Source organism: Nicotiana tabacum, chromosome 23, assembly GCF_000715075.1.
Source record: "Nicotiana tabacum cultivar K326 chromosome 23, ASM71507v2, whole genome shotgun sequence".
NCBI classification, from domain to species: Eukaryota; Viridiplantae; Streptophyta; class Magnoliopsida; order Solanales; family Solanaceae; genus Nicotiana; species Nicotiana tabacum.
Window position 1 is genome coordinate 70,209,419 of NC_134102.1, and position 24,909 is coordinate 70,234,327.

Consider the following 24,909-nt stretch of genomic DNA (forward strand, 5'->3'; position numbering starts at 1 on the left):
TAATGAGTGGTTTAATATTCTGGAAATTAGAATCAAAATACTATAATTTTCATGTTTGATAATTTTCTGATTCGTTATACATTTCGAGATATAAGTCTCCAAAGTCGACTCTGCGATTGTACCAGTTGCTGTCCAAAAACAGCTTCTGCAGCAGAAAAATTCCAATAGCTCCTTTTTGTCCGAATCCATTCCGTTAACCTTCCGAAATCCACCCGAGCCCCTTAGGACCTTAACCAATTATACCAACATGTCCCAAAATATAATACGAACTTAGTTGAGGCTTCAAACCACATCAAACAAAATCAAAACGACAAATCGCACCTCAAATCAAAATCTATGGACTTTGAACTTTCAAATTCTATATCTTGTGCCGAAACACATCAAATCAATTCGGAATGACTTCAAATTCTGCACACAAGTCATAAATGACATAACAGACCTATTTCAATTTCTAGAATCGGATTTCGACCTCGATATCAAAAAGTCAACCCTCGGTCAAACTTCCCAAAAATTCAACTTTTGGCATTTTAAGCCTAATTCCACTACGGACATCTAAATAATTTTTCGGATACGCTCCTAATCCCAAAATCACCATACGGAGCTATTGATATCATCAAAATTTTATTCCGGAGTCGTTTGCTCAAAAGTCAACTCTCCGGTCAACTATTTTTATTTAATCTTCTAATTAAGGATTGTTTATTTTAATAATTCGAATCTTCCGAAAAATCAAACTCGACCACACCCACGGGTCATAATACTTATTACGAAGTTGCTCGAGACCTAAGTCGCTGAACGAGACGTTAATTTTTAAAACGATAAGTCGGGTCGTTACCAAAATACAGCAGTTGAAGGGTATTTTATCGTTGGTTGACTCAAGAATTTGTTAACTATAATTAGGGTAGTTTTAGTGCAGTTTCATTGGATGGGAGGACTTCAGACAATAAATATTTATTGTCTCTATATAGTTTCGGGAGAAAGCAAAAGTTTATGATATTAAGTTTATAATAACGTTTTATTCAACTTAGAATAGAATGTAACTCACAAAAACCAAAAGGAATATTATTAATCAAATAAGGAAAGACTTATAAACATAATTTTAATTGATTTCAAAATTCTAAATATTAGGAAAATAGTAAAATGACTATTTTATCTAATATAAAATTTATTTTTAAGGCTATTTTGGTCACTTGATATTTTATTCATACTTTTATAATAATATAGATATAGATAGATAGATAAATAGATATAGATATAGATAGATATAGATATACATATATAGATAGATATATAGATATAGATATAGATAGATAGATAGATAGATAGATGTAGATAGATATAATATATAGATATAGATATATGTATAGCCATAGATTATACATAAATTTCATATAATTTTATTTCAAAACTGTACGATTATCAAACTATAATTTATTCAATTATTAATTATGTATTAATTTAATTTTAGCCAAATCAAGGCTGATAGATGCACACAGAAAAAAAGGAAAAAACAATTTTCAGGTTTGATCCAATGTAGTTATAAGAATTTCTAACCAACGCATTACATATTTACGTTATTGACAAATTTAACATTCTAATTTGACTGAAATTGAGATTTTTTTTCCATCTTATTTTTTTCCATGGATCTTAATCTATATGATTTTAATAGTTTTCGGTGATACCAACAAAGGTTATGGTTGAGTGGTAAATACTCATCAATTTTTACTCGGATGCCTCGGGTATGAACTCTAGGTAAGAAATCGCATTTGTTAGAGGGTGATATACCCCTTTCCCTCCCAATGAGAGAAGTAAATTTAAATTTAATCCGACACCAATATGAATATTGTACAATGATGAAAAACTAAAAAATAATTTTGGTAATGATTTCTTTCCTATAATATTATTTTGGGAAAATAGGGTGTGTGGGGGTGGGGGGGGGGGGCAGGATGAATCATACCCCAATTCAAGCTTAATGAAACTAAGGGTGGCAAGTGGGTTGGGCCCGGTCCTAAGTGGGCTTTGCGGGCCCGGTCCTAAGTGGGCCGGTCCTATGCGGTCCGGTCCTAAACGGTCCCGGGCTTCGCGGGCTTATTGCTGGAACCGGCTCGGGACCGGGACCACGAACTAACGGTCCCGGGTTAAGTGGGCCGGTCCCGGACCCAAACGGGCCTAAACGGGCCCAACAGAAACTTTGTATTTTTAATTTTTTTTTATAGAAGTTAGAGAAAAAAAATAGTAATGAAGATATATAAACTATATTCGATTTATATACTATATATACATCTTAAAATATACTATATATACATCTTAAGATATATATATATATATATACTATATTATATATACATAGTATACATCTTAAAATATACTATATATACATCTTAAGATATACTATATATATATAGTATAGTATAGTAGATCTTAAGATATATATACATCTTAAGATATATAAGCTATATATATATATAGTAAGATGTATATATAGTATATCTTAAGATGTATACTATCGAATATGACTTATAAACTATGTATATATATTATAGTATATATATAGTATATTATAGTGTATATATACATTTTAAGATATATATATATATATATATATATATATATATATATACACACACACTATACTATATATACATAGTATATAAGTCATATACTATACTATATACACACACACACACATATATATATATATATATATATATATATATATATATATAGCTTATATATATATGCTATACTATACTATATATACATCTTAAGATATATAAGCTATATTCGATTTATATACTATGTATACATCTTAAGATATATATATATATCTTAAGATGTATATATATATATATATACACACAGAGTATATAAGTCATATTCGATAGTATACATCTTAAGATATACTATATATATATCTTAAGATATATATATGCACACACACACTATACTATATATACATCTTATATATATATACACACTATACTATATATACATAGTATATAAGTCACTATACTATATATACATAGTATATAAGTCATATTCGATAGTATACATCTTAAGATATATATAATATATATAGTAAGATGTATATATATTATAGTATAGTATAGTATATACTATATATACAACTTAAGATATATAAGCTATATTCGATATACATATATATATATATAAGCTTATATATATATACTATACTATACTATGTATACATCTTAAGATATATAAGCTATATTCGATTTATATACTATATATACATCTTAAGATATATATATATATACACACACTATACTATATATACATAGTATATAAGTCATATTCGATAGTATACATCTTAAGATATATATAATATATATAGTAAGATGTATATATATATATCTTAAGATGTATATATAGTATATCGAATATAGTTTATATATCTTATGAGATGTATATATAGTATAGACTATAGTATAGTATAAATATAAGCTTATATGTATACTATACTATACTATAATATATATACATCTTACTATATATAAGCTATATTCGATTTATATACTATATATACATCTTAAGATATACTATATATACATGTATATCTACTATATATATCTAGTATATCTAGTATACTATGTATATATAGTATATCTTAAGATGTATATATAGTATAGTATAGTATATATAGTATATCTTAAGATGTATATATAGTATATCTTAAGAACTAGTACTAGAACCTTGAGAACCCCTGAACCCTGCCCAAGCACTAAGTGCTCTTACTCCTGCAGTTCTTTTAGATGATTGAGAACTAGAAGAAGAAGGAGTTGGAACATTTGGTCTAGCATGATCTAATGCAGCTTGATAAGCATTATAAATAGTTTGAACATTTATTTTAATTGAGGCTATTGCGTTCGGAAGTTTAGACAACTCCTCATCTTCAAGTGCTAAACCATTATAAACAGTTTCATACCAAAATTGAGGACCTCCTAATTTTATAGTAGGATTTAACAATGCAGCAATACCATAAATAGGGGGAATAGGAAAAAAATATTTTTTAAACTTTTTTCTCATGGAATCAATAGCAAGTTGATAAATTTCCCCACCCTCTGAAAAATGATCAAACAAATTTGCAAGTTCTGCAATATAAACTAAACAGTTAGATATAGTAGGATAATATTGCCCAGAAAATTCATTTGTAGCAATATGAAATTTTTCTAAAAAATCTACAAGCATTTTAACATTAGCCCAATCTGCATTTGTAAGGTGCTCATCATCATCACTTACATGAGTATTAAACGTTGAGTTTATGGGGTTTCTATATTCATATGCAATAACTACACTTTCATACATGTAATTCCATCTAGTTGGACAAGGTTTAGGAACCTTTCTTTCTCTTAGGCCAAATTCATCGCATCTTTTAAAATATTCTCTAAGTCTACTTCTACGGTTTGAATAAAAAAGCCAATTAAGAGCCATTTTAACCTTTTCAATTTTAACATTTAAAATCCGCATACCATCACCCACAATTAAATGGTAAATATGACAAATACATCTAACATGAAGAATGTTACTAAATACAGGACTTAGTATAGTGGTAAGCAAGGCTACAACATTTGTGTTACTAGTAGCATTATCCATTGAAACTGACATTATTTTATCACTAATACAAAAATATCTATAAATATCCGCAATCGTGCTAGAAATAAACTGCCATGTGTGACGTGAATTAATTATTCTATAAACAATAATGCGCTTTTGCATTATCCAATGCTCATCAATCCAATGACTGGTAACAGTAAGGTAATCACAGTCATTACCACTTCTACCAATATCAGTTGTAATAGCAAGACGACAATTTATATGAGTAAATAAATAGTGCAAATATTGTTCATATTCATGTTTATATTTATAAATATCACTCTTTACGGTTGTGCGAGGAAAACCTTTATAAGTAGGATTATAAATTTTTCTAATATAATGCACAAAGTGGGGGTTAGAAGGAAAACTATAGGGTAAGCACATAACAATGACCATTTTTGCCAATTCTTCCCGATCTTTTTTTGGATCATAATATAAAATACCACTGGTAACAGTGTTAATTCCCGGTTGAAATTGATTTGACCCGGTACTAAGGTCAGCCTGACTAGGTGCACTTGTCCTCTCAGCCAAAGCTTTCATACGAAAATATCTAGCTTTATCTTGAGGGTGTAGCAATATGTGTCTAGTCAAACTTTCCGTCCCCCCCTTCCCCCTGACTCGACTTCCAACATATTGAAAAACTAACTCTTTGCCATAAATTTTACACTTAACCCTATTTTTTTCTCTTAGTTGAGTAAAAAATTGTCAAACAAGAGATGTTTCTGCCCGTTTAGGAGGTTGTCTAGAAAAAGTAGGGGCACTAATAGGAGGGTCAGACGGGGGATCATTTAGATTATTATTAGTTGGGTTAACTTCAGGAGCAGGACTAGTGGGTGTATCATCATCCGGTTGCGTTTCATCAAAATCTATTTCTTCATCATCATTTTCATCAATAGTTGGATTACCATAAAGAGCATTCATATATTCATGGTTTAATTGTTCACCGGGTGCAATATTATGAAAAAATTGACTCTCGGTAAATTGTAATAAACTATTATCGCTATCAAGAATAGGAGGTGTAGGACGGGTAACATGTTTGGGTCGGGGAGCCGCGGGAAGTGGAGGAGGAACATATTGGCCACTAGATTCACCACTCTTTGATTTTCTCTTATTTTTACTAAACATATTTTTTAAGGAATAAGCCATCTTAATTAATCAAGCAAAGTAAATAAAACAAATAAAATTATAATATTAAAACTTAAGAGCTGGAATGAGTTTACCGAATTGACGAACAACTTGTTGGAAATTGATTATCGTTGAAGACTTCAATTCACCAACTTCACAATTATTTCACAAATTGTAACAATAAAGTAAGCAATAGTAGCAATTATAGAAGTAAATTAGAGAGAGATTGTGATAGATTGATGATTTTGTAAGAAAAAATAAAATAATGATGGGGTATTTATAGTTGAAAATAGGGAAAAAGTATAATTATAAAAAGTTTGGGATTAAAACAAAGTTGAAGGGTTAAATGACTATTTCATAAATAGCCAACGGCTATTTTTGACAGTCCAACGGTTTTTTTTTTTTTTTAAAAAAATAGCCGTTGGGCCCGCTAGGCCCGCTAAGGAACCGGGCCGGTCCGGTCCCGGGCCCTAACGGACCAAACGGTCCCGGGCCTGACGGGCCCAATCATAGGACCGGCCCACAAGACCGGACCAGGCCCGCTAAAATCGGACCAAACGATCCTGACCCGTTTAGCTGTTTGGCCCGCGGTCCCGGATCTGAACCGGCCCACTTGCCAGCCTTATGTTTGGCATGAAAGGTCTGCGAGAAAATGGGAACACACGAATATGCCAATCTTATCTAATTTGCCTTTCTTTATTGTCCCTTTGCTATGGGCATTATCTATTCATTTGAATAAAAATAAGTAAATGGATCTCCTAATATATAATAACAAATAATTTGGCAAATTGCAAAATTTAAAATATTGTTTGGTGGATGGTGAGGTGTATGATCATTTTGATCTTGCGGTGGCGCCACGATTCCAAGCCACTAATTCTATAGGTGAAATTAGGAAGAAAAAGAAACAAATAATATGATGAATATTCAACTTAGTGACATGTAAAAGTTAAACAAGCCAAAATGGATAAATATTTACTCGTACCGACCAAGTACATCAGCTAAGTAATTTAGCTTTAGCATTCAAAAATTAAAATAAGAATATGTACCACTTAAAATCGTATATACACGTATGTGTGTTTTTGTTTTGCACATTGGTTAGGTGTAAACACCGAGTGCAAATAAATTATTACTCGCCAACATGTATGCTTCTCATGTCATAATTTTTCTTCCACTACCTAATAGATTTCTTATTGTATATAATGAAAAAATGGAGGAAGAAAAGTAATGAACTTTCTAAATTCTCTTATGCTTAATTAACCACTAATAAAGTCCACTTCCGTACGTGCATATGCTTCATTTTTCTCTGATCAATTAACTCAATTAGTCGCTCATCTAACCACTTAAATTAAAAATAGTCGGTGGAGGTATAATATATACATAATTTATGTATTATATGTGTATAATTAATATATAATCTATGTATATAGCTAAAAAAGTAAACAATGAATATGACCGGCTATTTGTATAAAGATCTCTTCTTCTTTCGCTACAGTTTTATGTGAGATTATCTTACATACAGGTTCTATTATGTAATATCGTGTAAATTTATGCATACACATTTTTGTGCTTCTGCGCAAGTTTCTGTTGATTCTATGATCAATGGCTTCCTTCTTGACCAATCCAGGGACTAAAGTTCAGGGCGGTTCAACGAATCTTGTGGCCTAAAGCGTAATCATATTGAGAGACCCTTAAATTTATTCTATATAATATTTACACTAACAATAAAATTTGCTTTTTAAATAACAAACTAATCATTTAAGATAAAAAAAAAGCGAATTTCAAAAAAAAAAAGAAGGAAGAAGAGCACAAAAAATAAAGTGGCGAACTATCGGATGTTGAGGTCCAGAACTCAAAGTGAAATTTTGATTTGGCTATCATCACAAACAAGAAAAAGAAATAAACGTACATAACGTAATAACTTAAGTTTTGAGCATTGACAATGTCAAAAATATTTATTCCTTCTGATCAATTTAAACGATAATTATAGTTTATTCTATTAAGTAGCGCTTTTTGGTGAATATCTAAAATAAATTGTAAATAACCTAATATAATATGTCGAATTACATTAAAAGAAAATCGGTGCATGAATGCTTTTGTGTATTGTAAAACGAATTCATTATGTTGTCGATATATATAACTTAATTACTATATAAAAAGAAAAAAATTAAAATTGAAAAGTGAAGCAAATATACTAATTAACGAGGGAAACAATTATTATAATTTATAAATTTATTGGTATAAAATAACCTCAATCAAGTAACAAAAAAATATATTGTAGCACTTTTCTTTATACTAATTATTTATATAAATTATATAGTATATAGTAAAAATAATAATAAAAATTTAAAATAAATTTGAGGCCTTCAAATTTTGGAGGTCTAAGGCAATGGTCTCACTGCCCAAAGCCTTAGAGCCGCCCCTGCTAAAGCCCGGCACTATTTTCTTAGCCGTTAAGATATGGAGACTTTCAGAAACACCATAGTTTAGTAGCTATTTACCAAGCACAACTAGTGTATTGATAATTACTATTCGTAGCAACAGTTATGCTGCTAGGCGCTTATATCAATTTCGCCTTATCAAATGCATACAGTCGAACTCAGATTTCACTTTATCAATCTGTTACCAGGTTGTATTAACGAATTACAGTTTGATAGAAAATGAAAGTTGTATCAATTATATTCGTTCTCGCATAATGATTTTTTCAATGAATACAATTTTGATGGAAAATTATATCAACTATATTTATTCGTGCACACTACCCTCCCCAAACCCCATTAGTGAGATTATACTGGGTTGTTATTGTTGTATATTTATTCGTGCAAAGTGGCTATATCAATGAATACAGTTTTGATGGAAAAGCTGTATCAACTGTATTCATTCATATACACTTTGCATATACTCGAATTTCATTCTAAAATTTTATCCAAAACCACATCAAATCATCCTAAATTTGAGGTATAAGCTCCCAAGATGTTCTCAAACTTTTGGAACCACATCCAGTCCGAAATTTTACGCATAATGTTTGTATCTATGAATACAGTTTTGATGGAAAAAGCTGCATCAACTGTATTCATTCACATATACTTTGCATACACGCGAATTTCATTCAGAAGTTTTATCCAAAACCACATCAAATTTGCACCAAATCATCCTAAATTTAAGATATAAGCTCCCCAAGATGTACTCAAACTTTTGGAACCACAACCAGTCCGAAATTATTTTAATTTTTCAAACCCAAGTTTCAACTTTGAAGCTTCAAAACTTCATCAATGGTGAAATTCAGGATTGAATTGATTCAAGAAAAATGAAATTGAAGGTTGAGGAGGAGGATATGAGCTTGAATGAGTGGTGGAAGAGATTGAAGGCTTAGGAGGAGGAGCCGAAGAAATTGAAGGCTTAGGAAAATACACCGGAATTGTGCTTTTGCTATAAAATACAACGATTAGCTATAATATATAGTTATTTTAAAGTGTATTTGCTTATGATAAATATGGTGTATAGGTTAGTTACACCATGTAATTGTAGTTAATTGGAGCACAGCATTTGCCTGAAATAATTTCACAATCTTTATTCTATGGTCTTAATGATATATTCAATATATCAGTGTATATGTTTTTTTCTTTTGACGGGACCTTGTCATTACTGGCGGAGCCAGAATTTTTGTTAAGGGGTGTCAAAATATATAAAAATAAATATACCAGAAAATTAAGGAGAGTCAATATATAGTATATTTACATATAATTTTTTTTTTACCTAACTACACAATGTATTTTTCCCGCGAAGGGGTGTCATTTGACACCCCTTCCTATAAGGTGGCTCCGCCACTGCTTGAATATGATCACTTATGGGGGAATTATAGTCTCCCAAACTTGAGGAACCCCCAATTTGAGACTTTACAAATATAAAAGTTAAACACATTAGTTATCCATTGCTTATCCATTTGGTTAACCATTTTCTAAGTGGATAATATGGTTATTATCCATATTCAACCCATTTTTAAAAAGTTCATCATCCAACTCATTTTTTAATAGATAATATGAGTGGATAACTGTTTTTTCTTTTACCCATTTTACCACCTCTAATCAAGTCTAAGCCTACCAAATGGCGAAAGTGTTATATATTTATACTACTAAAGGCCTAGGATAAATTTAAGAAGTCTAAAATACCCCTAATTACGACGTATAAATAAACTATGACCGAAAATAGGAAAGCTCTAAAACGTCTCTACATTCTGTAATCGTGGCGTGCCTTCATCTCAAATCATCTGCACGATTGATAATCGTGGAACCGTCTTTGTTGGGCTTCATCTTCCTCTGGGCCGCAACTGTTGCATTTTGCTGCCTAGCTCCACCTCCACCTTGTAAATGTGGAGCCATTTGACTCCACGATTAGCTTTGTTTTCCACTGTCTTTTATAGCACTCCAACGCGAGATGAGAAATCAAAAAAGGAAATGCAATGGATACGGGCCTACCCAATATAATGGAAGCCGAGCTATAGCAAAAGTTAATCAACGAAGTAGTTAGATGACAACTTCAAGAAGCCATGATTATCCGCCGGATAACTCATTTTTTATCCGTTTTTTGAATTACTCATTTTCGATCCGCGAATATCCGACCCGATTCGTCCGTTTGCCATCCTTAGACTTGATGAATGATATGAAATGATGCTCTTAAGCGCTTTATTTTATGCTTTCTTGTTATTTACTTAACTTAGGAATTAATCTTAGACACTTCTTTTGAAATACACCCTAGCTAGGTGATTCTTGTATTAGTTCTCTAAATCTTTCTTTGGATTGTTCTTTAATTTGAATATTAATCTAATTAGTGTCAAGGGAATCTTCTTCATGTCAATTGATTGCATTCTTATTACTTAGATTGCCCCTTTCTTTTCTAGCTATCCCGGTTATTGATTATTATTATATTATTAACTGTCCAACTAATTTACACTTGTGTGCTTGTTAATTTCATCCCTAATCTCTATTCTACATATCCTTTATTTGTGTTTCCACATCGGTCTTCATAGTGTTCTTGGGGTTGGTTAAATTCATAATCCGTTCCTTGAATCTTGCGGATCAATTCGCATCATCAGTAATCAAGGGGGTATGCTCTTATTAACTAAAAATTAACATTGTTAAGTGAAAATTGTTGGGTTTAAGCTTGATTAGCTTAAAATAAAGAGTGAATGGAAAATGGAGAAAAAATAAAATATTTGAATTTTCCTCCTTGACAAAGGGATATTGTCACATATTGGAGGAAGAAAAGGCTTTTGATGGGTATATATACAATTGCTCTTCTTCTAGCTCTTAAAGAGTTGAAAAGAAGGCAAGCCTCGCGATGTCGTCGCTCGCTCGGCTCGACTTCGGCTTCGACTTCGGTCAAAGATTGATTGATTAATTTTTTTGGACAAAATTTGTTTAATTATTTAATAAAATATTAATTAAATTAGCCAAATATCCAACCCGAACCGGATCCGTGCGCGACCCAATTCAGTTTCTTCCCAGATTTTATATTTAAATTTCCCTCTCGTTTTAAGTGATTGTTCTGAAGGGTTGTGAACTTTCAGAAACAGTACTTCCATTGACTATAAATTCGTTTGATTCCTCAAATTTTTCCTTACGAATTTTTTGAACTTCAAGACTTTTTCTTCTTCTGCACAAATCTATTCCAGTCTGATTTACTATCATTGAGTGGTTCGCTGAAACTGTGATTTTTGATACTAATACACCAGTGAGTTAAATCGTTATATCCTAGGAGGATAATATTCCAGCACCTCGGGTACTTGAGGGGAATAATTTTCTTAAGGACACACTGTGCATTCAGTGGGCTCGATTTATTCCAAAATTATTTTTTTCAAATATTATTTCGACATTCCGTTGCTGCTAACTTTCTGTTTCTGTTTTCTATTTCAGAAAGATTACTGTTTCATTTTTTATTATATTAATACAGATTGACTAACAATCTTAAGAAAATTATTTTATTGTAATCTATATTTTATTTTTGGAGATTAAAACCTACGTGATTTTCTACTCCTTTTGAATTTTTCTATTCTTATTTGAAGATATAAAAACTTCATCTGAGTGTTAAAATTTAGAAATGATTTGAAGAACATAAAAACTTCATCGTTTTCTGTGAAACAGTATATAAAAAAACTTCGGTTTTATTTATTATACATACTATTTTTTTTAATAACAGTATTGTTTACTGTTCTATTTTTTTTCATTAATTGAATTCTTCTGTTGTTGACAGTGAGAAATGGCAATTGATAATGGGAATCCTTCTGCGACTGTTGCGGCAACAAGCCGAGTTGTTGTTCCATTGGCCGAGAAACCGGAGAAATTTTCTGGAGCCAACTTCAAAGGATGTCAGCAAAAGGGTGTTCTTCTGGCTTACCACACCTGGTATGCATCAATTCATCAATGAAGAACCTCCAGTGCCTGCCGTGGACATGCTGGAAACGAGAAATTTATGATTGTTGAGGCATGAAAACATGCAGAATTTCTTTGCAAAGGCTATATCCTAAGTGCTTTGGAGGATGACTTGTACAATGTCTACAATGCTATGAAAACTTCGAAAGAATTATGGGACGCACTTGAGAAGAAGTACAAGACTGAAGATGCATGCTTGAAGAAGTTTGTGATTGCCAAGTTTCTAAACTATAAAATGATAGACACCAAAACCGTTGGAACACAAGTTCAAGAACTTCAACTTATTTTTCATAACCTTATTACTGAAGGTATGGTCATGAATGAAGCATTTCAAGTTGCTGCAATTATTGAAAAATTGCCTCCTCTGTGTTGAGATTTCAAAAACTATCTTAAGCACAAGCGCAAAGAAATGAAGTTGGAAAATCTTGTGATTTGTCTCAAGATTAAGGAAGACAACAAAACAGCCGAGAAGAAGTCTCGTGGAAATTCAACGATTATGAGAGCTAATATCGTTGAGGAGACTGCTCCAAAAAGTAAGAAGAGGAAGAGATCTTCTGGACAGACTAAAGAGCATAACAAAAAGAAATTCAAGGGCAACTGCTACAATTGCGAAAAAGTTGGTCACAAAGCCCCTGATTGTCGTCTCCCGAAAAAGGATAAGAAGAAGGGACATGCCAACATAGTGGAGAAGAATGATGACATTGATGATCTGTGTGCAATGCTTTTGGAATGCAACTTAGTTGGAAATCCGAAGTAGAGGTGGATTGACTCTGGAGCCACTCGATATGTTTGTACTGTCAAAGAAGCATTTGCGACTTACTCTACTGCTGGTCCCGAAGAAGAGCTTTCCATGAGAAATACTACAACATCCAAGATTGAAAGTTATGGGAAGATATTCCTGAAGATGACTTCCGGCAAGGTGTTAACGCTCAACAACGTTCTTCATGTTCCTACTACTAGGAAGAATCTAGTTTCTACTTTTTTTACTTGTTAAGAATGGATTCAAATGTGTATTTGTATCAGACAAAGTTGTTGTAAGCAAGAATCAAATGTATGTTGGAAAGGGCTACCTCACAGAGGGTCTTTTCAAACTCAATATAATAGCTGTTGATAGTATGAATAAAATTTCAGCTTCTTCTTATTTATTGGAGTCAAATGATTTATGGCATATTCGTTTAAGACATGTCAATTACAAAAACCTTGGGAAGTTAATTAATTTAGAAGTATTGCCTAAATTCGAGTGTAATAAATCAAAATATCAAATATGTGTTGAATCTAAGTTTGTAAAACATCCTTATAAGTCTGTTGAAAGGAATTCAAATCCTTTAGACTTAATTCATACTGACATTTGTGATATGAAGTCGACACCATCTCAATGTGGGAAAAAGTATTTTATAACTTTCATTGACGATTGCACTCGATATTGTTATGTTTATTTGCTTAATAGTAAGGATGAAGTAATTGAAGCATTTAGGCAATACAAGAATGAAGTGGAGAATCAATTGAATAAAAGGATCAAAATGATTAGAAGTGATAGGGGTGGAGAATATGAATCCCCGTTTGCAGAAATATGTTCGGAATATGGAATTATCCATCAAACTACTGCCCCTACACGCCTCAATCCAATAGAATTGCGGAAAGAAAAAATCGGACATTAAAGAAAATGATGAATTCTTTATTAATAAGTTCCGGGTTACTGCAGAGTTTGTGGGGGGAAGCTATCCTTACAGCTAACCGAATACTCAATAGAGTATCCCACAGCAAAACGCAATCTATTCCATATGAAAAGTGGAAAGGAAGAAAACCCAACTTGAAATATTTCAAAGTGTGGGGGTGTTTAGCAAAGGTACAAGTACCTTTACCCAAAAGGGTAAAAATCAGACCAAAAACTGTGGATTGCGTTTTCATTGGATATGCTACAAACAGTAAAGCATGTCGGTTTTTGATTCATAAATCTGATAATCCCGAAATTCATGTTAATACGGTAATTGAATCAGTTAATACTGAATTCTTTGACAGCATCTATCCGTATAAAACTGAATGTGAGTCCTTAAGTAAAAGACATAAACGACCACGGGAAGAACCAAAGGAAAATACTCCAAGTAAAGAAGATCCAAGGCATAGTAAACGTCAAAGAACATATACTTCCTTTGGACCAGATTTTGTGACATTCTTGCTTGAAAATGAGCCTCAAGCTTTCAAAGTATCTATGTCATCTTCTGATTCAGCTTTTTAGAAAGAGGCAATCAATAGTGAGATTCAATCAATTTTGGATAACCATACGTGGGAATTGGTTGATCTTCCTCCAGGAAATAAGCCTTTAGGTTCGAAATGGATCTTTAAACGGAAAATAAAAGTTGATAGCACTATTGACAAATATAAGGCAAGACTTGTTTTCAAAGGCTATAGACAAAAGTAAGGCCTTGATTACTTTGACACTTACTCGCCAGTAACGAGGATAACATCTATTAGGGTGTTAGTGGCACTGGCGGCCGTGTATGGTCTTGAAATCCATCAAATGGATGTTAAAACAACTTTCTTAAATGAAGAATTGGAGGAAAAAATTTACATGGAACAACCTGAGAGTTTTGTGGTTCCGGGTAAAGAAAAGAAAGTGTGCAAACTTGTTAAGTCATTTTATGGACTTAAACAAGTACCCAAACAATGGCATGCCAAATTTGACCAAACAATATTGGTAAGTGGGTTTAAAATCAACGAGTGTGATAAATGTGTTTATATTAAAAACACTCCAGGTTATGAAGTCATTGTTTGTTTATATGTTGATGACATGTTGATAATGAGCAAAAATATGGCAGATATAAATGCTATTAAGCGCATGTTGGCTAGCAAATTCGACATGAAAGACTTAGGAGTTGCTGATGTGATCTTAAGAATTAGAATTCACAAGACTTCATAAGGTCTAGCATTATCACAGTCTCACTACATTGAAAAAGTATTTGACAAGTTCAAGTATTTGTATTTCAATATTGCCAAGACTCCAATTGACGTGAGTTATGCACTTCAAACGAATAAAGGTGAAAGTGACTCACAACTGGACTATGCAAGAGTATTGAAAAGTTCGATGTATATCATGAATTGTACGCGACCAAATATAGCATGTGCTATTAGCAAACTAAGTCGGTTTACAAGTAATCCCAATCAAATACATTGGATGGCAATGAAACGAGTTTTGGGGTATCTGAAACCTACCCAAGATTATGCTCTGCATTATAACAAATATCCCTCCGTCATCGAGGGATATAGTGATGCAAATTGGATCACCGGATCATCTGAAGTTAAATCCACGAGTGGATATGTTTTTATAATTGGGGGTGGAGCAATGTCTTGAAAATCATCCAAACAAATGTGCATCTCCCGTTCTACAATGGAATTTGAATTCATAGCTTTAGATAAGGCCGGTGAAGAAGCTGAATGGCTCCGAAATTTCTTGAAAGATATTGTATTTTGGCCCAAACCTTTGGCACCTATATGTATACATTGTGATAGTCAAGCGGCAATAGGCAGGGCAGGGAGCGTTATGTATAACGGAAAATCTCGTCACATACGACAAAGACACAATACCGTTAGACAACGACTCTCTAGTGGCATTATCACTATTGACTATGTAAAGTCAAGAGATAACGTGTGGAATCCACTAACAAAAGGCTTATCTTGAGAGGCAGTTGAAAGATCATCAAATGGAATGTGGTTAAGGCCTAGGACAAGTCATCATGGCAGTAACTCTACCTAGCAGACTGTAGATCCCAAGAGCTAGGTTCAAAGAGATCAAACAAAGTTATGAATGACAGTTCAACATTGTCAAATAACTCAACCCATTCTCGTGATAAAGACAATGTTCAGAAATCGAGGTAAATCATTAAGACTTTTTGATGAGTCAATAAAGCTTAAAGCTTTTTAATGATTTGCTAAGTCTGGCAGGATATGACCAGATAGTATGTCTATAGGATTATACGTTTAGAAATCACCTATGTGAGTGTGAAGTATAAGCTGCTTCAAGGGGAATGAAAGTAAAGGCCCATTCTCTAAGCACTCATGAAACCAGGCGATGTTCATGGTTGAAACGAACACAACCGTGAGAACCATAGATGTTTAAGGGTTGATTGTGTGACTTATGTTGTCTAGGTATACAACAAAGCTCGACGGTTCAAAGATATCAAATCTACCGATTGACCGAGTATATCCGATATAAGTTCACTACGGAAAGCTCAAAGGGAAATTTACTTATCCAGATACAATTAATTCTTGCATGTAAATCACACACTCGTCCGTGCATTCCTTTGTCTTATAGCCATTCCCCATTCATGTGGGGGATTGTTGGGTTTAAGCTTGGTTAGCTTAAAATAAAGAATAAATGAGAAATGGAGGGAAAATGAAATATTTGAATTTTTCTCATCGACAAAGGGACATTGTCCCGTATTGGAGGAAGAAAAAGCTTTTGATGGGTATATATACAATTTTTCTTCTTCTAACTCTTAAAGAGTTAAGAAGAAGGCAAGCTTCGCGCCGTCGCTCGCTCGCTCGGCTTCGGCTTCGGTCAAAGATTGATTGATTAATCTTTTTGGATAAAATTTCTTAGTTATTTAATAAAATATTAATTAAATTAGCCAAATATCCAACCCGAACCGGATCCGTGCGTGACCCGATTCAGTTTCTTCCCGAATTTTTTATTTAAATTTCCCTCCTGTTTTTAAATGACTGTTCTGAAGGGTTGTGAACTTTCAGAAACAGTACTTCCATTGGCTATAAATTCGTTTGATTCCTCAGATTTTTTCTTACGAATTTTCTGAACTTCAAGACTTTTTCTTCTTCTGCACAAATATATTCCAGTGCGATTTACTATCATTGAGTGGTTCGCTGACACCGTGATTTTTGGTACTAATACACCGGTGAGTTAAATCGTTCTATCCTGAGAGGATAATATTCCAGCACCTCGGGTACTTAAAATGTCATTTTTCTTTTTGCGCTTTATCTTGGAGTTAGGACATTAATTACTTGTACAAGCCAAAAAGGTTAAGAAAAAAGAAGCATAATCCCACAATTAGGTTAAAAAATATACTTTGTCCTGAAATAAAGCACGAATACAACAATATTGAAATGGATTTGACAAGGAAAATTAAACAAACACACAAGGAATAGCATGTTTTATCATGCAGAAAGCAGAGACATTATATTGTTGCACTTTACAAACATGTCTTAATTAATTAGCTTTTATCATCTAGTTGCTTACCAAATTCTTGCTATAGATCAAAGCAAATAGATCAAGTGTGCAATGGCACATTTCTGAAATTGGTAATGTTCACTTGGGGAAGATGGAGTTGTTGAGGGAGAAGAGAGTACTTGATGTTAAGGCTCTCAAAGATCTTCTTCAACTCAAGGATGAGCTCTGTGATCCTGTTGCTTCTATCCCCATAATTCTGATGGTTAATGGTATGTTGAACACATAGAGCCATTCCCATTGTGTGCACATTCTCTATTCCTTTCACTATCACTGAGTGTTTTGGATTCCAATACTTTGGCTTGCTCTCTATGTACCTATATATATTTTCATTAAACACAAACACATGATCATTATGTTGATTTGAGGAGTTATATAAATGAACTTGAATTATTCCAAAAAAAAAAAAAGAGCAAGAAAAGGATTTGTGGTCGTCCTAGGCAATGGTGCTTCTAAACATCAGGTATCGTTTGGTTCAATTCTGGGATATTCCATGGGATTATAATTCAGGGATATCCCATGAAACAATCTAGTTCCACATCCTATATGGGATAGTCAATATCATTATTTTGGTACAAAATTTATAACGGTATTAGCAAATACCCACAATCAAATATAGAATAACTATAATCCCTAATTTTATAATAGGATTAATATCCTTATCCTGTTAACCAAACGACCACCTAATGTTTAGGGGATTTAAAATCACTCTGGTCTGGGATCGAGAAAACAAGAAGACGTTAATCAAGTTAACTAATAGATAATTATAGATAATTATCTATAAAAAGTAGGATTAGTAGCTTGAAAAATAAGATAAGTTTAGAGGCGCGGATATAGCTAGTTTTCTTGGGTTTAGCTGAATCAGTATTTCAACATTGAACATAGATATATAGGTAAAAAAAAAATCACAAAATTGCATCCAATAACCTAGTGATCAATGAAGTGACCGAAAACTATGAGGTCTCGTATTCAAATCCTAAAAAATACAGGAAAAAAATAGATAATTTCTTATTATCTGCATAGATAAAATTATATGATATTGTGTTGATGGGTCATAGCAAATGTCCGCAGAAGAACATATTATTAATTATATAAAGGAAAGTGGGGTGGGGCACAAGAGTTCTTACATTTGAATGGCCTTTTTGAGGGCAATGATGGTGTCCATAGAAGTGTTGGTATCAATATCAAAAGAAATGGAATCGCACATTTCTGGGCTTCTGTAGAAGTTGCTAATCGGCTTTGTGATCAATACTGCATTGGGGTAGTAGATTTTTTCATTGTCGTAACGGAGGAAAACTGTGGTCAATATATTCATCTCTTCCACTATCAGCTGCATATATAATATTAACAAAAAAAGGAAATGAATTGAAACCCAGAAATTGACATATGTTAATTAAGAAATTAAAATTGGTTGTACCATATTCGCGCCAATCCAAATCAATATTCTACTAGCTAGTCTTGAAAATGTTTACATGAAAATTGTCATTGTTATTGAAAAGTAAATCAAGATAGAAACACTTTCTCAACAAATCAATGCCTAAAAACCCAAAAAATAATGATGCAAAAAAAAAGAAGAAAAGGAACCAAAGGGTGTTAAAATAAGGCAGATTATTTGCTAATTAATATGAAAATTCTTTACCCTGTGTCAATTGTTTTATATAAGAAGTTTAATTATTAGTGTTGAATAATAATAAAGATATATATATATATATATACCTGAACTCCATCGATAACACAACGATCGCCAATGTCAAAAGGATGGACAACAAAGACGAAGATAATAGATTCGAAGATAGTCTTGCAAGTGTTTTGGAAAGCAAATCCGAGAAGTACAAGTTGCGATAGAAGGAGAGCAAGGACTTGTGTAGACAACAGTCCCATCACTAAGAGTGAAATCACAAGTATTATAAAACCCACTATCCCACTTGCTAACTTGTGAAGCTGTTGCACTGCCGTCTTTGTATCATTTAATGAATGTGCCAAGTACTTCCTCTCATAGTATGCTCTTACCTAACCAAAAATAAAAACTTAAATCAAAAGATGCTACTCTTTAAATTACAATTCATAAAGAATCTTCACATCATGTTTTAGCATGTAGGTTACTAATCCCAATTTTTACAGGTGACTACTTATAAATTGTTAAGATGATTTCATATGTGTGGAAGTCTTTATTCTACACTGGTAGTGTATATAAGTTAAATCGAAAGATTATAAATATTGTGTGTAGTATAGTGTATATATAATTACCACCCAATTTCTGAAAGCAGATTTGGTGATTCTTCCAGTCTCAAGAGCTCCTTCAAAGAGTGGGAAAATGGTGTGTATCTCTACTCTATTCAGGAACCTCATTAAATCTTCCTCCTCTATGTACCTTCACAATAAAAAGACAAAATTAATTTCCATATGTTACATTCAAAGAATAGATACTTTATCTGTTTCAATTTAGATGACATATTTCGCTTATCGAAAGTTAATTTGATAAAGTTTTGAAGTAAAATTAAACTAGTTCAACTTAATTAAAATTTGGATATTTAAAAACTACACGAAAAGTAATATAAGTTCTAATTTTCTCATGTTAATATGATAACAAAATATATTTTAAAATATTTGTCAAACTTCACACAATATAACTTTCGATAAGCGAAATATGTTATCTAAATTGAAACGGAGGGAATAACACTTAAATAATATATATATATATATATATATATATATATATATATATATATATATATATATATATATATATATTATTTGCCCTTGGATCTTGATGAATATCATGTCTGAACTACAGAGACATCAATGTCAACTTCAATTCTTAGTATTTGCTGTTGGGAATTCTATTAGTCTTTCTCTCTGTTTATGTGATATATTGATTCTGTGTGGAGTCTACTTACGTGCTCAACTTGACTTTTCTATTATATTAGTAGTTGTGAACAATATAAAATAATTATTGAGAAATCAGTATATGTACTATATGGGAAATTAGTATAATATCCAAATCTTAAATAAACTGATTTTAAAAGAAAAATGTAAATCAAAGTAAGGAGTATAAAATAAGAAATTAGTGGAACTGAGCCACGCTTAAATATCAAACTAAAACGATGTCATACAAATCGGGATATATAAATTAAAGTAACATGGCATGTTTTTCAAAAAATTAAATTCATTTAGATAATTAAATTTGAAGTGAAAGGTTTTAACAACTACCACTTATATAATACGCGAATTGAGTAACGTCTTAAATTTCCTGCGCTGTTTTATATATATAGATAATTTTTAAGTTAGAAAAAAATTTGGATAAAAAATAACATGAAAGGAGCGCAACAATTATGCTTGGACTATGAGCACTGTATTGTATTTAGTGAATTTTGTTTTTTGAATGGACGAAAAGGAAAGTATCGAATCACAGATGACTCGCTTTGACCTTAACTAAGGTGGTCCTTCCTAGCAACAAAATTAATGGCTTTCAAATGTTGCCAGGCATGTTGAAACGGACTTTACTCCCCAACCAAGTAACAGCAAGCCCCATACTTATAAGGGAATGTCCATCCAAATTTTAGTACGTTTGGTACGACAAAAAGTATGAAAAATATTTATTTTTCGATAGTATATTTTGGTTCAAAAAATATTTTAAATGATCTAATTGTGAAAGAAAAAGTTATAGTACTAACTGAACTCTAATGATTGATTGTTGTTGTGTGTGTTACACAAAATACTTACTTGGCACCAGGATTGGCAACGTTCTTGAAGATCTTTTTGGCACAATTTCTAGCCTCCAATTCACTTGTAATCTCAGATTCAGTGTTTCCAAATTCATCCACACTTTTAGAAATAGTTGACAAACCAAAGAACCTTACATAATTAGCCAATCTCTTCACACTCCATGCAGATGACTTTCTTTGCATACTCAGCTTCTTTAACTTCGATAATTTCCTCGGTTCTTTCACTTGTACCACTTTTTCATCAACTGGAGGACCAGAAAGTGTGTCTAGGACATAGTGATGAAAAACACTTTCCTTCATACGTTCAAAATAAGTTGCAACAAAAAACGACGAGGCTAAAACTTTGACCAAAATGATCTTAACGGGCCAAATTGTTGCACCAATGAGTAAGGCCACTAAAGCTTCACGTAATTTTGTTAACATCTTGTTTTGTTTGTTGAGTTTTGTGTTGAACATGAAAGTCAAAGCTAAAAGGACAAGACCTAACCAAACACAATTTTGGAAGCTCTTTCTAAGACCATAGACAAAATATAAGACCTTTTCACGAAGCATGAAGTTTCTCTCGATGAGGAAAACGAGGAATCTAATTACGCAACTTGAAACAAGGCGACCACTGAATATGACAAGGATCACTAAGCACCATTTCCACAAGTCAAGACCCCATAAGGGATTGTTCCTAAGAGGTGAAATTGTGAGAGCACATATTAAACAAGAGGTTGTGATTAAAAAAAAGCACCACTCAAACAAAAGTCTAAAAGGGATTTTTGTCGTCTTCTTTCTACACTTTTCTTTAGTAATCCCAAATCCTTCATCATTTTCATGTTCTTCATCACTATCTCCATCCTTTTCACAGGGCTTGAAGGACTCGAATTCGTCGTCTAAGTTGAAAGATTTTTGCTTCATTGGAACACTATTGAACTCAAAGACTCGAGCTTTGGGTTTTGAGAAAGTGAGGCGATGTAGTGTTTGAAATTTTGTAGGAATTCTGGTAAGTTTTGTTTCTGCCATGTAATTGGCATCATTAATGGTGTTCCTAGGTTGTGAATTGTCTGAGGGATTATTGTTCTTGTGATCTTCTTCATCCATGAACAGAATCACATGATCAGAGGCTGGTTTCTCCATCCTTTTTAATTTGAGGTACGTACTTCACTTAGTTTCATCATCCTATCTCGCTTATATAGAATGTGAAGGTGTCATCACACATTAAGGTGACGTTATACTTTCCACATAAAACTAATTAGCCTAATTCATTATAATGTTTGGTTTGAATTTGTTTTTTTTTTCATAATTAATACCCGCAAAAATTATAGAAAAATATACGTATTATTTTATGTTGTATATAATATGGAATAAAAATGTAGAGATTACCAATATATATATGAAAATTACAATATGACGAACTAACTCTTTACAACAACAACAATAATATATCTAGTAATAATATCCCACACCGACCTTACCCCTACCTTGTGAAGATAAAGATACTGTTTTCCAATAGACCATCGGCTTAGGAAAGTATAAGCACCACATTAATAAAAACCTATTTTCTTTTTGTGAGATTTTTGGAATGGACCAAAAAGGAAATTGTTTTCACTTATTTTAAAATACATACACTGTGTTATAATTTTTAGTAGAATATACCAAATATCTAATATAATAAATAATTTATGTATTATTAATTCTGCATTACTATCCATGCATTACAATTCATGTATAACTTTGCTACCAAACCAAACAAGCCCTAAACGAAATTCATAAGTATAGTGTTGTTTTGTTTACTTCCAACCAAGTGTTTCTTGAGGTACAATAGCATTGGGCCCCATAACTTGCAGGCGCGTTAGACCTCTTCATCCTATAGTGAAGGACGCATAGAACATACTAGATGGATTTAATGTTATATTTTTGGAAATTAGTTGGGATTATGTTCTTTCTGTTATAATAAAAATTAAATTATAGTGGATGTCTACTCTTTTTCCATGATCTTCTCAAATGTTTAATGACATATTCAATGACATATTTCTATGTTTAATGACATATTCAATGACATATTTTTCTTCAATTTTCATGCATATATAAATGCCTTATAATAGATAAGAAAATACACACAATTGAAGAAGAAATACTCTTACTTCTCTCTATCTCTATTTCTTGTTCATGTTTTACTAAATTGCTTTTATTTCATAACTTGTTCTTGTTCATGTTTTACTAAATTGCTTTTATTTCATAACACGTTATCAGCACTACTGTGCTCCCATTTTCATACACCTCCATATAGGCATAGACTGTGCTTTGTGTTTGCTATCCTTATACCAACAATTCTGTGGCTATCAAATAAAATAAAGATAGAAGCCAATATGCTGGATACTAATACAAGATAAGTTTTCATCTTTCTAGCTTATTCATATTTTTATTTTTATCTTCCACTAATCTCAAAATTTTTCTATTTTGCCATGATAACTCATAATAAGCTTTCAGTATTTTATTTCTATTTTGTTATAGCTTGAAAGTGTGCGAGCCCTACATTGGCAAGTATAGTTTTTGCTTATTTTTTCTTGACGTCTGATATGAATTTTTAGTTATCGTTTGGCTATCCTTCAAGGGATCTATTCATGAACCAAATCAAAATGCATGAATATATATTTTGTAATTAAGTTTTGAAATAGGTACTCTCTATTCAATTCTTTAACTTATATTTAACGTGCTGAATAGTGCTTACATATATGTGCGCAGATATCAGACAACCAATGTGCCCTTTACCCTTTTCACGCTAAGATGAATGTTACTATGGTAATATTTAATGAATAGAACTAAACCGGTACTATTCCTGCATAGTTGGTTAAATGCATGCATAAATAAACATAATATTGTGGCAGGATAGTTGTAAGCATAATAGATATTCTGATTTACAGTCAATCTTAGACTTTGACTATCATCTATAATCCATATATTATGATGTGAATTGGATCGCATATGTAGATACTGGAAGTACTACAGGAATTATATATATGCTTCCAAGTCTTAGTCTTTATTCTTACTTTATTGATTTGGTTTATCGTTTACAAAATTGGTAAGTGTTCTAACAGATTATCTAGTATTTATTTGAATGCACTTCTATTTGAATTCACGTAAATCTAAAAGTGATAACACTTAGAAGGAATGAAATATTTTTGTCCTACAACCTTAAAAAGTGGTTATATTTTTAAATCTTGTTATAACTAATTTTTTTTTATGTTTCTGACCACAAGATTGATAATTTAATCTTGTACTTTGGCCTATTATGCAACTAGTTAAGACATATTTAAGTTCCGGTGCACTATAATGATAAGAGTTGGGTTTGAGTCCCAACATATTTTGCCTAACATGCCTTTATATGGGTAAGGCATTGGATTTGAGTCACAATGCATAGTATCGATGAAAGAATCATGAAGCCCGCCCTACTTGATTTGCTCCATTCAGTGAAGCGAATGTGGCAACAATATATGATAAGTTTGAAAGACGACAAAATAATTTTTCATGACTGTATGAGTGTACGAAGACATGGTAAGGGACGAAATAATAATTTATCTTCATTATGGTAACTATAAAAGAAGAACAATAAGGGTTCTCGATATAATCCTTCAAAAAGGTGAAGGAAATATTTACCATCAAAATGGTATGAAAAATTTATAAAGCATGTCACAATAATTATACTCCATTTTTTAAAAGAGAATGTGACTTGTGATAAGCATTGAGAATGCAGACTCATTCCTGAAGGTGAATGTAGCAGTATGTAATAAAAGTAATGAAT

General features: G+C 32.2%; 1 protein-coding gene across 1 annotated transcript; it reads right to left on the reverse strand.

Moving 5' to 3' along the window:
• Positions 1-17,223: 17,223 nt before the first annotated feature.
• On the reverse strand, positions 17,224-22,278 carry LOC107760920 (mechanosensitive ion channel protein 10-like). The gene is made up of 5 exons (XM_016579055.2): positions 21,121-22,278; positions 19,645-19,768; positions 19,114-19,407; positions 18,525-18,727; positions 17,224-17,714 (listed from the first exon to the last, which is right to left on the reverse strand). The coding sequence occupies exons 1-5, from the start codon at positions 22,242-22,244 to the stop codon at positions 17,441-17,443; spliced, it is 2,019 nt and encodes a 672-aa protein (XP_016434541.2). The 5' UTR covers positions 22,245-22,278; the 3' UTR covers positions 17,224-17,440.
• Positions 22,279-24,909: the final 2,631 nt, after the last annotated feature.

What these genes read in the sequence shown, in the direction of transcription:
- LOC107760920 (XM_016579055.2), bottom strand. Translation starts at nt 22,244, where the DNA reads ATGGAGAAACCAGCCTCTGATCATGTGATTCTGTTCATGGATGAAGAA. An exon ending in GTGTTATCGATGGAGTTCAG is followed by an intron (nt 18,728 to 19,113) that starts GTATATATATAT and finishes TTATATATGCAG; the next exon opens with CTGATAGTGGAAGAGATGAA. An exon ending in CTCAAAAAGGCCATTCAAAT is followed by an intron (nt 17,715 to 18,524) that starts GTAAGAACTCTT and finishes AAATATATATAG; the next exon opens with GTACATAGAGAGCAAGCCAA.